The sequence below is a fragment of the Ostrinia furnacalis genome, unplaced genomic scaffold, assembly GCF_004193835.3.
Source record: "Ostrinia furnacalis isolate ACB-3 unplaced genomic scaffold, ASM419383v2 OfSCF7336, whole genome shotgun sequence".
Lineage (NCBI taxonomy): Eukaryota > Metazoa > Arthropoda > Insecta > Lepidoptera > Crambidae > Ostrinia > Ostrinia furnacalis.
Genome location: NW_021137575.1, coordinates 944,383 through 960,004, shown reverse-complemented (window position 1 = coordinate 960,004; position 15,622 = coordinate 944,383). Strand labels below are relative to the sequence as shown.

The 15,622-nt window shown below is 34.7% G+C and overlaps 1 protein-coding gene across 1 annotated transcript in view; it reads left to right on the top strand.

Annotated features, from left to right (window-relative positions):
- Positions 1 to 621: 621 nt before the first annotated feature.
- Cda5 (Chitin deacetylase-like 5) overlaps positions 622 to 15,622 on the top strand; it is a 138,272-nt gene continuing 123,271 nt past the window's right edge. The window contains exon 1 of the mRNA XM_028319821.1: positions 622 to 769. Within this exon, the coding sequence (XP_028175622.1) occupies positions 706 to 769 (64 nt within the window). The 5' untranslated portion in view covers positions 622 to 705. The remainder of the gene's footprint in view (positions 770 to 15,622) is intronic.

Genomic DNA, 15,622 nt, shown 5'->3' with positions numbered 1-15,622 from the left:
TTTATCGGCTGACAATCGTATCAAAATTGCATCAAGCCGCAGCCTTCGCCCCCCAAAACTCGAACACATGTTATTAATAAGTTACTTCGTGTAATAGCCCATAATATAGCACTTACACAATATTAGATAAGCCCATATAACCTAGGGTATGCATGTCCTACATAGAATTCCTTTTTCGGCTGACAATCGTATCAAAATTGCATCAAGCCGCAGGTAAATTGATGTTACTACGACAAATACTGACTCAAAAACTTGACTTATCAAAATAGCACAAAGGCAATAAACACATACGAGTATTTTTATTTATAAAAGTCATTACATTGTATTTTAATTTAAAGCTTTCAGTTTCGTAATTTGATAACATTAAGAGCTTCAAATTCAAAATATCCAAAAAAGCTGCCAACCTATAGGAATTTCATCGAAATCTATGCGTGCAAAACATCGAGTTAATAGATAAGTTACTTCGTGTAATAGCTCATAATATAGCACTTACACAATATTAGATAAGCCCATATAACCTAGGGTATGTCCTACATAGAATTCCTTTATCGGCTGACAATCGTATCAAAATTGCATCAAGCCGCAGCCTTCGCCCCCCCAAGGCGGCGAGGTGCGCGCGCGCAGAGCGGCGCTCACTCCAGTGCGCGCGCTCGGCTAAGCGCGTCGATGTGCCATGCGGTGGTGATAGTGCTGTGAAGTGGTGTTATGCACGAATACACGATGAAGTCTTTTAGCGCGACCGCGCTCGTTGCTTTCGCGATTGTTACAGGTGAGGGTTTTGATGGTTTTTTGGATTGGAATGATGCTAGTGAAGTATACTTTCGATTTTAAGGAGATTTCGTGATTTTCAAATTTGGCGGTAGTTTGCAAATTTTTTATTTCAAATTGGTAACGTTTTTATTGAAGCAAATTAAAAGGTTTGCGAGCTATTTGATGCGAATTACTGAAGGTAAAATCAATTAAAAACGACAGCCAATAAAATATGTATCAGCAAAATACGAATATTTTAAAGTCACGGTCAACCGTTGTCAATTATTATAATAATTGACAACTATCAAATAATGCGAATTGTTTTCTTAGGGCCGATTTTTCAATCGTTGGATAACTTTTAACTGAAGAATAAGTTTGGTACATTGACAGCTTCAGTATGGAAAATATGTCAAAATGACAAGTTTATTCTTCAGATAAAAGTTATCCGACGATTGAAAAATCAGCCCTTAGCTAAATAAATATTGCAAACAATGCACAAATTGTGAAGTCATTCGCGTTTTATGTAATGTTTGAAATAAATATCCAACATCGATCACTGAGAAACTTTTACTCGCTCTGATTGACAAGTTGCGCAGGGATTCGTTGAGAAAAATCGATTCGATCGATTCTTGTTTATTTGCTGTTCGATTTCGTTTGTTGATTCAATTAGTTTCAATTCACTTATGTTATTTAACAAACAGTGACGTGATGAAATAATCAATTAACACTTTTTTTCACATGAGGAAACGTGTTGTAAATGTAACAATTAACATTGGCGATGATTACATTGCTTGATCACAAAGACAAAAATGCAAGAATTTATAAATAAATGCCTGACAGGCATTGCCTATTCATTCCAAGACTTCCTCGTTTCGAGTTTCATTGACTTTGACAAATTTTAAAATTGACAGGTACATGACAATTTTTTTTGTTCTTCCTCAACATTTATTTGCCAAAAGTCTTTTAACTTTATTTAAGTCTCTTGAGGTTCCGAAACAAAAATGCCACCGTTAAAAAGGTTACATAAATACTTTAGCTCTAAATAAGCAGTTACACTTTCGTTTATAGATCAAGGGCAGCGCAGGTTAATTTCCTGCTATCGCCTTATTACTAGTGACCGACCGAATATTCGTTTTCGTTTTCGTTTTCGGCCATTTTCGGCCAAAAAATGGACATTCGGCCATATTTTCGTTTTCGGCCAAAAACCAGCCGAAGCTTCGGCCAAACCGAATATCAGAAATACGTGAATAAGATGGTGACGTTTATCGTTCCGATATCTTCGGGAGTGAATCTGGTGCACTCATGGTTCCAATCAGACTTGAACGGACGCGGTATTGTCATTGTCACACTCTTTCTTTTGAAGTTGTGAAGTGAGGTTACGTTGTAAAGAGTGTCCAGCGAGAATTTTCCAAGTTCAAAATTTAATATAAATAAAACCAAAGAGTTTTCATTAAATTTAATTGTTTCAAAATAGATTCTAATGCGGATTTGAAATGCGCCATGAGTCACTGGTCGGAAGCCTACAGAGCGTTCGCAGTGAGCAATAAGTATTTGAAATGCGACGAATCATAGATCGAGTGCGTCGCGCTTTTTGTACTCATTTCAATATTCAGCGATTGAATGATGGCCCAAGCACACAACTTACCTCATCGTGAGTGCAAAAGTTTAAGCAAGAAAGAAGTCGTCCACAGGATTCCTCCAAACCCATCAAAATCAGCAGCGACGCCGAACGTGGCCCAAGTTCAAGACGAAATTATGCGGAATTTGCATAAATCAACAAGTCAATTGTATTGTCGAATGATCGATGAATGTCTGATACCACAACTGCAACTGCATCCCGGACAACTACGGAACTCTATTTCAGCAAGAAGGTGTCTCACCACACACGGAGAGGACCTCGATGGAGACATTGAGGACTATTTTTTTTTCTCACACCATGCGACTTTTTCTTGTGGAGATATCTCAAGTCAAAAGTTTACAGCAAACAATCCTTAAATAATTCAGGTTCTGTAAGAAAATATCCGCCGTGAATTTGCAAGAAAATTATTAGCGCGATTTGCTCTCGTATAGTTGCGAATGTAAGAGTGAGAGTGGCTAGAGTAAAACGGGCATCATTTAAACGACATTGCCTATAAAAAAATTAAATCTTAACTCCAGTTTCCATTTCATTCATAAAATGTATTTATGTTCATTTTTGAAGTTGAAACCCTTTATTTCTTCTTCACTTCCCAATATTCCAATATACACCGGAAATAATATTCTACTAAGAATTCATAATAATGTCTTAAATTTTTAGTGTTTTAATGCCGGTTTTCTTTAATCAATCCTTATCAAAATCAACTGTCAAACGTCATTATGTTTTTGGTCAAAACATTAACGGTTTTCAAAGTTTTTACATAGGAAGTTTCATATTGTTTACAAGATATTTGATCACAGATTGAAATTTGACAGTTGAAGGTCATTTTCGTTTTCGTTTTCGTTTTCGGCCGAAAATGAGACTGCAGCCGAAGCTTCGTTTTCGTTTCCGTTTTCGGCTGAAAATCCATATTCGGTCGGACACTACTTATTACAGCGCCGAGTGATACAAGCGCAACGTTACAACACCCGCACCATGCGCGCGAGCGTAAATGCGCGCGCTTTCGAAACAGTAATAACTGTTTCAATACATTTTAATGAAAGTGGAACTATTCGACAGGTATGCAAAGATTTAGTTTCAAATGATAAGTAGTCTTTCAGGAAGATTGCAAGGACTTTATGTATGTATGTTTTACAGGTTTTTTCGTTAATTCTCAGTGCGGTACCTATAACATTTTTATAATTTAATTTGTACAACTACCCACATTAATGAACATTATATTTTGTGGTATAAGTAAGGTGTAAATTCAACTGTTTTGGAGGTATCTGTAAAAAATGATTTTCGCCGTTTATAATATTTTCTTTCTGAAAAACCTTGAATTATCATCATAACATTTAGGTACTTAAAGATTTAAATAAGCATAGATATTTTTTTAGAATCCACACCTTAAAATTAAAGTAGATAAATGATCATCATAACAATAAGTAATACTTAATCAAAACATAATATCATACTTATATTAAGCCTCAATGTCTCGCATGAGTTCCAACATCTGAAGGAAGTTTATTGAGATGTTTTGAAGAATTCGTCATAACCGATACAAATGTCATTGTAAATCAGTAGTTTAGCTTCGTTTTCTTTATATCCGCAGACGTGCGTGCGCTATACTCGTGTGCAGTTACAATTACACGTTTTCAATTAATTGCCAGTTTATTACGAGTATTTTCAGTGGACAAATAGCGAGGGAATTCTTAAACAGACCTGACTCTTCAGTTTATTAATATAATTAAAGAAAAAGTTTCCAAGGAGATTCGTATTACGTAGTAATTGTCTCAAATCACAAAGGTTACATATTTGATTTAAGTATCCCATTGTTAACCAGAGCACATGGCTTAATGTTATCTTGCCGTCACTTTCGTTCAGAAGAACCGTTTGTACACGAGCACGATACAAACACCATTACTCAACTTTAAGCTCTATTACTTAATTTTAAGAGTTAGTGTAGTTATAAACTGTTGAATTTTTATCGAGGCATGGGAATAAACAGCAAAAACTCTCGGTTTCTTCAAATAATTGTTACACATTTCTAGACGAATCGGAGTCGTGTCTGCTCTTTACGTTTTATTGTGTGGGTAGTTTGGTAATAAATTTGCTGGAATTGCTTGAAAACTTCAAACTGGCTCTCTCGCTCTCATAAAAAATATTGGCTATCACTTGACTTTCTTAACTAGATATCGTATCTGTTTCTATTTTACGTATACCGTCGGCGCCAGTAGAAATTAGTTTTGCAAACAAACGCCTAATAAATTAATTGTCAAAGAATTATGTATGATCTCAGTGATTTAGACAATTGAAAAGTGAAATTAATTTTAGATTCACTGAGATAATTCAGTTGGTTTTTGAGATATCGTACTTTACAAGACTAGTATTTCGTTCGTTCGTTTCAGCCAAATGACGTCCACTGCTGGACCGTTCATTTTGAAAAACCTTGGGGGAGGCCTTTGTCCAGCAATGGACTAGTATTTAGTAAATTGAAAATTATGATTTTAAAGACATCCTCACTGTTCCGTTTCACAACGTTTCTGTTTTTTAAAGCATTAAAAACATGTAAAATTTCAGTGTACCAGATGTTTCCTTGCGAAGCCGGCATAAATTATATGGCGTGTGCATACTTGTTGTACGCAATACAATATTTGCATGTACGTACAGACAGCATGTCATGCTAACCTTCTTCTTATAAAGTTGAAATAGGGGCGAATTTGCAACAAAAATCAATACTCTGATTGATGTCGATTGTCTTATGTCCTATTAAAACAAATCATAAAACTAAGTATATCAAGTAAACACTGGGGTATTGTAATTAAAGTTGTATTTTGCTTAATACCTGCATTTTTTGTGGACGTTGCTACATAAATTGCCGGTTATTTTTAGTGAAATCACGAGTCAAGGAAACCAACTATCGTCATAAAAACTGATTTTTTTCCAGAAAATGCATCTTTTGATAGTGTTTAGGGTTAATTTTTCAATTATTTTAGGTGTCTTTGAAGATATGAAAATAGCGCTAAATATGTCTTGGGCCCGATTTTATCGAATTAGTTTTCTTTAGTTGGTCAATATGTCAGTACATACCTAGTTATTTCCTGCTATCATTGATCTTTAAAAATTACATATGACTAGCGTAAGCATAAGTCAGTTTCTGCATAAATGTTTTCAAAATTAATTGTGCACATTGAGCTTTACAAAGTCGAAAATCAAGTACCTACTGTCTTGCCGGACCTCACTCACTTGACAAAATCTCCATTTAGAAAGACACTGTTTGTTTTTTTAATTAGTATTTATTTTATTTTTATGCATCTTTGGCATTAACCTATCGGTCATTTCTTTGCGTGATGATATACATAGTACATTTACAAGTAAGAAAACAACAATACTGTTTCCTCAAGCAATCTGCCATCGGTCTCGGAGAGTGCCTCTTATGAGTCCGTTACCCTCCATATCAGATTGAAACAGCTGTTTAAGATTGTTTTAAAATAACACTTTTAACACTAAATAAGATGCCCCAGTGTGTAGCCAGTGTTCTGTCCTCTGTACTCCGTGTAGCGAACATGGTAAACAAACAAAATAACATAATGGTCTAGGTACCTATTTTCTTAAATTTTTAACACGATATAAGTTTTATTGTTATTTATAAATGCTATTCGTGTCCTTGAAACTGTTATTAAATTAACAAATATGTGTTCTGCTTCGATAAATAATCCTTCAAAATTTAATAAGTATTACGTGATCTGAATGATAATAGGATTATTAACGACTTTTACTATTATTACAGTACCTAATAGAATTTTAGAGAAACAGTTTTCATTTCAATGAATAGAAGTAAAAAGTTTTTTCCTCATGTAAGGATTTCATTGAATTCCTATACAGTCTTACAACGAAAAGTCATTTGACAAAAGAAACGTGTAAATAATAACAAAGAAGAAATGGAATGTATGCCGTTTCGTATTATAACCAAATAAAGATTTGCGTGACAATAATACACAAACTAGTGTGGAAATTGGTATTTAAATTGTCGTGCACGATATTGACAGTAAGAAATATTGTGTGCGATATTTGTGAACAATATACAATGAATATTGGGTCAAAACTGCGTTTAACTGGAAAGGACACGCGTGTGACATGCAATATTTCTTTAATCCTTTGACAAAAGATATCGTGTGTATACTTGTGTAGTATTTCTCACGTTAGTGACGTTTTATTAGCTTTTGAGTTTTCTATCGACAATGTTAAACTATACTATTGTTGGTTTTTCTTGTTGACTTGTTTTCATGTTCTTTTTACTATTGTTTGTTATTTGTGCAAGTTTATATTATTTGGCATTATAAAAAGGAACATGAGTTATAAATCTACGATAAAGAATAGATTATATCCTGTGTTATTTTAGTTTAAAAACTGTCGTTCAATCAATAACGGTTTTGAATTTACGCTCGTGTTTGAACCTTTGAGCGTGTATTCATAATACTCTTTAAAATACATGACATTTTCTGATTTTACTAATTTATCGACACGATCGATTATTTTTTTAACAACGAACAGCACTATCCCACTACAATAAGCTTCAGACACGCGTTTTCGCGAAAAAAAGCGACAAAAGCTTTACTCCATACGCATTCATCGATTGAGCCTTTGTTGGCAAATAAGAGTACATACTAATAGTATGTTTAGGCTTGTTTGGGCTCGGATCGTGATCGTGATCCCTTTTGCTTTCGACTGTGGTCATTGGACGCTAACTAGTGGTGAACTTTAAAGGAATAAACAGATAATAATATGTCCAATATGAATCTGGCAACACAAACATATTAACTGTTTATAAAAATAGGTCCTACTGTGTTCTGATTCTTCGAGTGTAAAAAGGGGCTAAAAATGGGTCTTTTACAATTACTGTACAGTGGTCCAATCAGGAGCTAGTCAAGGGCCAGTTTTTTGATCCATGGTTAACTCAACCACTTGAATATTGGTTAATTTAACTACGGATAAAAAACTGGGCAAAGTAATTCTTTATTTTTTCATGTAAGTAAGATGATGTAATAAATGAAGTCTTCATAACTATTAATAGTGGTTTACGTTAAAAAATGACGATTCGTCAGCGGTCCAGTGACTTTTGCTTACGGAAGTGGAACCACGTGTATTATATGAAGAAGATCCAAACATAAATGACGTACTTATTAACATACAATGATCTTATGTAAGTTTGAGCGATGTTTTTGTAAATTATGAGATTTTGATACATAGGACGTATTGATTAATTGAATTACTTACCAAGAAAAATAAGAAACGTGATACTTGGAAGTCAATAAATTTTTTGAGTCATGTGCCATGGCATTCAAATAATTAAGTAAAAAAAATACATTTAAATGTTTTTAAGATATTTGTAACTTGGTTGCTTTTTATGGCTTATGGCCATATCAATGATCCCTTGTCCCTTCCTTTCAAAAAAGTCCCGTTGGTTCCTTTCCTTCAATCTATGGCACTGTCTCATGATAAAAACTTACGTTATTGAAAGAATTTCTGTAATTAAATGAGCAGATGCTTAGTAGTTAAACCGTACAACCTAAACCGGCAAATCGTGACGTGTAAAAAATGCAGTTTGTCCTAAGCATCAATCTCCCTTTGCTTCACCTTGCTTACGGTACTTTAAGCTAAGTATTGATGTATACTAATCGTCGCAGACGCGTCAACTAGCAGTATGTCGGCCAAGGCTCATTTCCAAACTACATTAGAGATTCCACGTCCGTCTGTGTGTCGCATTCGGTAGAACAAAAGACCCGAATTGAGGCTTTTATGCTGTTGTGTGATGAAACCCCCGGAATGCGTTCAAAATATCGACCGATAGACATCTGGTGGAAAGGTGCATTTTGAAACTGCGTAGGTTTGGGGCAGACCCGCGGTTTTGTAATAGTTGTATGGTGGTTTCAAAAGTTTTACAGTTTATTGATTTTTAAATGTCTAGTTTCGTGATAAATATTACTTTTCTATGTTTCAACGATTTTGATTCACATAAGACAATCTCGATTTTGCAAATCCATTTATGAGTTGTAATTTCAATTAAATATTACTTACGAGTATTTATTTAAAATCCTTATTGCACACACAAAAAAGCGATACAAAAGGCGAACTTAATGCCATGTGGCATTCTCTACCAGCTAACCTTAGGCAAAACAGAGACTTGATAAATATTTTCAACACATTTAATATTCTATCTATTCAAAGATTAAATATACAATACAAACAACTTCATTGAAATATCTCAGAGACTTGTTTCCAATAAAATACCAAATCGCGTACGTCGCTTTTACGGATTCCTTTTCAATTTGAACCAATTCGTATGCGAAATAAAAAATCTAATGCGTCAAATAGGTACGTCTTACTTATATCAAAATACGTCTCTTGAACCAAACTCCGTCAGATCTGAATGTTACTTAAGACCTAAGTCTATTTTAAGCCTTATTTATGCAGCTCATAAAATTAAGTTTTCTCAACAATAAATGCTGAAGTTAGGCGATATTGTTATTGCTAATAAATATGTGAATAATTAGGTACATCCTAGAGACGATTGAGAATGATGAGTGTGTCTGAGTCAAGACGAGCGATTGTCGCGAGCATTCCGAGCGGGTCAAGGATGAAGAACTAGTGTAGCTACGATATTGTTATGTTGGAGGAAATTCACAATATGTACTTTTCTTTAATTAATTGTGAACGCGAAATTTGTGAGAATGGATAATATTGATATTAGTTGCTTGTTCATCATCATCATCATCATTTCAGCCACAGGACGTCTACAGCTGAACATAGGCCTCGCCCAATGACTTCCACATCGCACGGTTGGTAGCGGCCTGCATCCAGCACCTTCCTGCTACCTTGATCTTAGTTTAGTTACTTGTTCGTTTAAACCTAATGTCGTCGACTGCTGGACAAAGTCCTTAATAATGGATTTCCACAACGAGTGGCTCTGCTCTGCCCGAATACAGGTGCTTTCTGCGAACTTCACCGTCATCTGATTTATTACTAATTCACTCAAAAAACTGCTCAATGAATTTTGATGAATAGAAAAGGATATAGAAATTTGTAATTTCCCTCATTGTTGATCAGTTACATCCACTGCTGTATGTATTAGGGGGATGTCGTGTCTCTGACATCTTGGGATCGTCGATCCATCTATTTCACAGCTGTGCTATTTAGTGCAAATGTCTATGTATTTACAAAGTAGAAAACCACTCATCATGTGGCTGAAGCCTAATGTCTGATGACAAGAACATTTTTAAAATGATTGCTGAGGCGAATATGGCTATAAACATGTTTTGCTTTGTAGTGATTATGTTATTGGTTCGACACCCACTTTACAAAATTAGATTTGCCTGATTTACATTGTGAATTGGGTGTTGAGGTGTAGCTTATAAATTGAATGGAATGGACAAAATAATTTATAAAATTCCATTTAGACGCATTTGAAAACTTGATTTGGTATTTTATGTTCGTTTGAAATAATGGCTATACTAATTGTAGTGGTTCGGAAACGGACTACTATGCCGAGAGGTCCCAGGTTCGATTCCCGGCCGGGCAGAAATTGAAATTATGAATTTTAATTTCTGTGACGGGTCTGGGTGTTACTATTTATAATATGTATATATTTACAAAAAAAAGTATTTAAGTATGTTTAGGTATATCCGTTGTCTAGTACCCATAGTACAAGCTTTGCTTAGTTTGGGACTAGAAGCGTAGTGTAAAATGTCCAAGGATATTTATTTATTATCTATCTATATATATAAAAATGAAACCCGTTTCGCGTTGTCACGGCATCACGTGTGAACGGCTGAACCGATTTCGATAATTCTTTTTTTTTAATGTTTGTGGAAGTCCAAGGATGGTTCTTACGGAAAAAAATATTAAGAAAATCTCTACGCTAAGGCGGTACGAAGTTCGCCGGGTCAGCTAGTTTATTTATAATTTAAAAGCTTTGCAGGTAAATATCATCTAATATTAACTAATCTAGATTATTCATTATGCTTGTAACCATAAAATATACACAAAACACAGTAAATGAAAAAGTAACGAACCATACATTGGCAATTGTTTATAAGAACGCGGAAAGAGAAGACCGGCGCAAGATAAATAGCGACTTTCTGCGCATTGCGCGCGCGCCGCCAGATAAACTACGGAATGCTGCGTATCTCGCAGTACCTACTTACTTTTCTTGATATCGATTTTTGGAATAGCAGAGTTTTTTACCAAAATAGCTTACGGTTTGTAAATTATGGAAAGATTGAGAAAAAAAAGAAAAAAGTAAATCAATTCCTATAGAATTGATTTTCTTTGGGCATTTTCTCTCTATTGAATTTTCTTTATAAATTATCCTTGGAAGATATTATGTAAAGTTACACCTCGCCATAAAAATATGTATCTTTTAATTAGGTATCATGCGTGTGAAATGGTCATTTAATAATTGTGTTTTATGAATTAAATTAAATGAAAGCCAACTTGTTTAGAGTTTCTTTAAAAACTTCACGTTAAATACAATCACGTGACTAAAATATCATTTTTATCAAAAACACTATTGTTTAGAGCATAAAGTTCCTTTGACGCATCAGCTCAATGGCGTTCCCATTGTGTTACGTGTGTTGTAAGACAATAAATCATTTATTGGTAAACAATACTCAAAAGGTTATCTTGCAATTTTCCACCTGTTCACCTTGCACGCATCAGATCGGCAATTTTTATTCAAATTAACCGAGTGAAGCAAACTTTGACCTATTAGATAAGTAATTTGCTAAGTGTGCAGATAACTAAGATTTATAGATGCCATGACTGCACTGGCATAAAGGCTGCACTGGTCTTATAAAAAAATATGGTCAATATTACATAAGGTTTACATCTGTCAGGTCAGGCCAGTAGGCGAAGACCCATTTGCCTCTGTTGAATTAGAGAGGGTTATGCTCCTGCAATCGTGACTAAATAAATTACCTAGTGATAATGACAATGATGTAAAACACAATTTGTGTCAAGAAGTCAGCATGTAGTCTGTTATTTTAGAATGTAACAGAAATTTTCTGCCTATGATTTTATTTAGGTATACTGGACGGAATTCTCAAACATGACAATCGCGTAGTCCAATGTCCTCATAAAAGTTAGCACGAAGGCGCTGGACGCAAGCCGCTACCAATCGGTCATTGGAGTAGGCCTATTATCAGAAGTGGAAATCTTATGGCTGAAAAGTTGATGATGATAGTTCATAGTAGTATCTTTATGTTGTTTTAATAGGCATTATTTTGCAACAAATAATGAATCAGATGTGTTGTCAAATAGTTCTCGGACGCCGTCTATTCCGCTAGTTGGTCTGCACGTGCAGCGACCAGAAGTTTTTCACTGCCACCCATCAATATCGCAATTTGATTTATTATTTTAATTCTCACGACATTTTTGGACTTTTGCGTAATGGAGAGAGTTCTCATTCTGGCATGTTGTTTGTTTTTACGGTTATCTGTGACATTCTGGCATTCAGAAGCTTTCCAGTCCATATCAGAGATGAAATTTTGAAGGAAAAAAATCTCTTAATTATTGCATGAATTGTCAGAATAATAAGGTAATATACTGTGAATAATTATTTGATAAAATCTATTTCACAAATCCGGCAAAACTACAGTTGTAGCAATGTTATGCACATTTATCAACGTGTGTCAATGTAGCCAAATATTTATTGGGTCTTATGTAACAACATAGGCGATCAATTTCAAGGTGATACTTTATAGTAGGTAGTAGTAGTATAAGGATTGGTTCTTCACTCAAGTGAATGTTCTTGAGTAAACGATCTCAAACGTAATTTACCTTGTATTGCATAAGTTTTATTTCATACCTAAATATTTGGCCCGGCTTTTTATTTCAAAGATGCTGAATTGAAGAAAAAAATAAACATTGTGTCTTCGTTAATTTGACAAGTCTGTGTTTTAAAAACATACCTACTCGTACCTAGTGTAAACAAACATCACAAAAAAATCAGCTCTGGAGCCGTCAGTGATTAAACCAACCCAAAAATGTATTAAAATATTAACCTAAAACTTGACTATTAATCGCAAAGCGTGATTTTTCTAAAACGTATAGTTAAATATTATGCGTTACATAACGGTGCGCGCGCACGGAATCGGTATATTGTTTCGCTGCTTTCACGGTCAGGCCGCTTTCGATGCGCCGCGCCGGCGCAGACAGGTGTTCCGGGCTCGTTAGATTGTGACGTAAACGTAATTGTTATAGTTAATCGCGGTGATATAATGATGGCACTTGAGGGTTTGGGAAGCTTGTATGATGTAGAAACAGTGTAAACTTTTTGGGCGTGTAGGTGCTTGTAGGTAGGATAAATATAACATTTTTACATCTTTTTATCTCCTATACACGCGAAATGTTCACGAGTAAATATTATTATGTTTAGTGTTACAATACCGAGGTGTTGCTGAACCTTTTTGTGGTTTTGAAAACATTTCGAAAACTGATTTTTTGCAATTACATTCATGTTCAATTAACTTTCAATCATTCAGGACAGGGCTCAAAAGTTAAGAAACTATTGAGTTAAAAAGTCGCTTTTCGTCCCGACATGGCTCACGATGATCAAAAACAATACGTTTTTGTAAGACCTTACAAAAAAAAAAAACACTGTATAATGCAATAATGGTTAAGTATTCAGTAAACAATTCTAGCGAAATATCCTGCTTTATTTCAATGTCCAAATGTAAATAACTATCTTCATTATAAAATACATTTCGATCGGTGTAAATTCTTACATGCATAATGCATATGCATAATATGCTAACAAGTTTCCACCTCGAGATTCCGTACATATGCAAATAACTGCGAACATAAATGAAGTAACAAGTGCTAAATGAGTTATTTAGCACTGTTCTTGAGAACAGTTACAATATGTTCTTGATTGTATGGTTTATATTAACATTATCATGTTATCATAATAACGTGATAATTAATTTATTAGATGAAAGAAAAGTCTTTGCCATTCAAAAATGTGCCGATCAGACTTTTGTCGTCGATGCTATGCTATGCTATATGCTAGGAATTTAAGCTCTTTAAAGGCATTGCTGATTTTAAATGTTGTTTTCCTTAGTAGTAACTTAGTGGGAACTGTAATAACTGGGGTTGTTCTAAATATTAAAATTCTAAAGCCTCGTATCCATAAAATTGACTCGTCTTTAGAGCTTCGCTCTGTAACATCCATGCTCTTTATTTTTTTATCTGTAAAAAAGGTTTTTTACCTGCCAGAATTATCTTTTATGCAATGCCCCGGTGTAAAATTAGCATCCACGTGTTCTACTGTCAGGTAAATCGTAAATGCAAAGTGAGTTTTATAATTTCCTGTCAGTGCGGCAATTTTCCTTTGAATTCTTATTGATCCGGGAAGGACTTTTATGACCCTATTATACAGTTTTCCAAGTTGAGTAAATTGGTTAAACTTTTCCGGATGATTATAGAAAATGATTTTAACGAGCAATTGGAAGGGTTACTCTTAAAACAAGTCAAAGAGTAAAAGTGTTCTTTAAAAGTTAACATGTGTTATTTAAAAGTAAGATGACAAAAATGAGTCACTTAAGCTAGAGTCATAAAAAAGGTGGTTGCCTTCAAGTAAAAACCACTCTTGTAGCAGAGTTTTGGGCTGACATTGAGTAGGTTTGTTGTCGACACGACATTAAGAAGAAGAAGTAATCATTTTAAGATCTTTTGGGGACTGTCATTACTCCATCTTAATTTCTTCTCGGTTAAAAATAAAATTAAAGTTATGTACAAAATGTTGCGCGGAAATATAGGCTAGTGGCTTACCTAACCTACTACTACGGAATATTTCACTTTGCCAAATTCAATTGCAATTTGTGTCGATATTAATTAATTATTTTAATTTTTTGCGATTGAATGCTCGTGTTTTAGTAAAAACATAGAAATGCCATTTTTATTTTATTTCTCATTAATTTGTCGTTGTTAGTTTCGATTCAATGTTTGAATTTTAATGAGATACTAATGATGTATTGTGTTTAATGACTTAAATTATTGTAATTAATTACAGTCTTTTTAATTAAAGTAAATAAATAAATATTTTTGACATTAATCATCGCTTAACTGTCATGATGACAAATCAAATAAAATTTTAGGGCTGGGTTGCACCATCTGACTTTAACTTTGACAAACGTCAAAAATCTGTCAAACTCCATACAAAAACCACCGATTATCGTTATAGTTACGGTCAAAGTAAGATGGTGCATCCCAGACTAAGCGTCTTGATACTTTTTTAAGCAATCTAATCTTTAATAACTTCACATCATCGCTTCATTCAAGAACACTGGCGGTGAAGTTAACGTAACGTTTACCACACACATGCCAAGTCAGCGAGAAATCGCTCGACAGCATTTAGTGGGTATCGGAGAAAAGCGCAACTTTCGCATTTCGAGTTGCATAATACCGGCCATCTAATTACTTGCAACTGGGGAAGACCACTGATTTTTGCAATTAACTCAAGACAAACATGTATGTAGACTTCAAAGGATAATTATGATTATTTATGTGATGTGAAAACAGAACGTTTCGTATTCACTTTTTTTCTCTTTGTTTTGCTACTGACATCTCTCGCTGGCTGGCTTTGTGGCAGCACATGGCAACTTTAAACATAAACTTCACGAATTCAAACTAGTTCCGTCTCCTTTTTGCGAGTGTTCCACTGATGATGTCAGTCATGAGCAGTCTGCCCATCATATCTTGTGGGAGTGTGATCTTTGGAAACATGAACGTGATATAATGCTTAATTCAATACAACATACATCTGTTTCCGCAATTTATTACACCGATCTTGTCGCGACAAGGAAAAATTTCCGTGCTTTTAAGCGATTTTGTGAAAAATATTATTGGCAGGTAGTTGCTAATTGCTCATAAGATAGGCCCCCTTAATTTAATTTATTGTCCGTGGTGCATAATCTTTTTTCTTAAAGGTTTTAAACCTTTGTTTGTCACCTGTCATCCGCTTTGCAATGGAGGGAAGTCGAACCTTAATTTCGAACTCCTCCTATGTTCTTCTGATTAATTTCGTTGCGGGTCCAATGACAGTTTAACTTTCCCCCGGGACAAACTTGACCTTCATTGGTTGGGTTTTTGTGGCGGTCAAGCTGTAGATCCTGGCTACACAGGAGTTGCAGTGGTGGGAACGAGAGGTGGGAATAGTCCCTTGGGCTGGCTTTGTCCAGCATTTTTAAATTACATAAA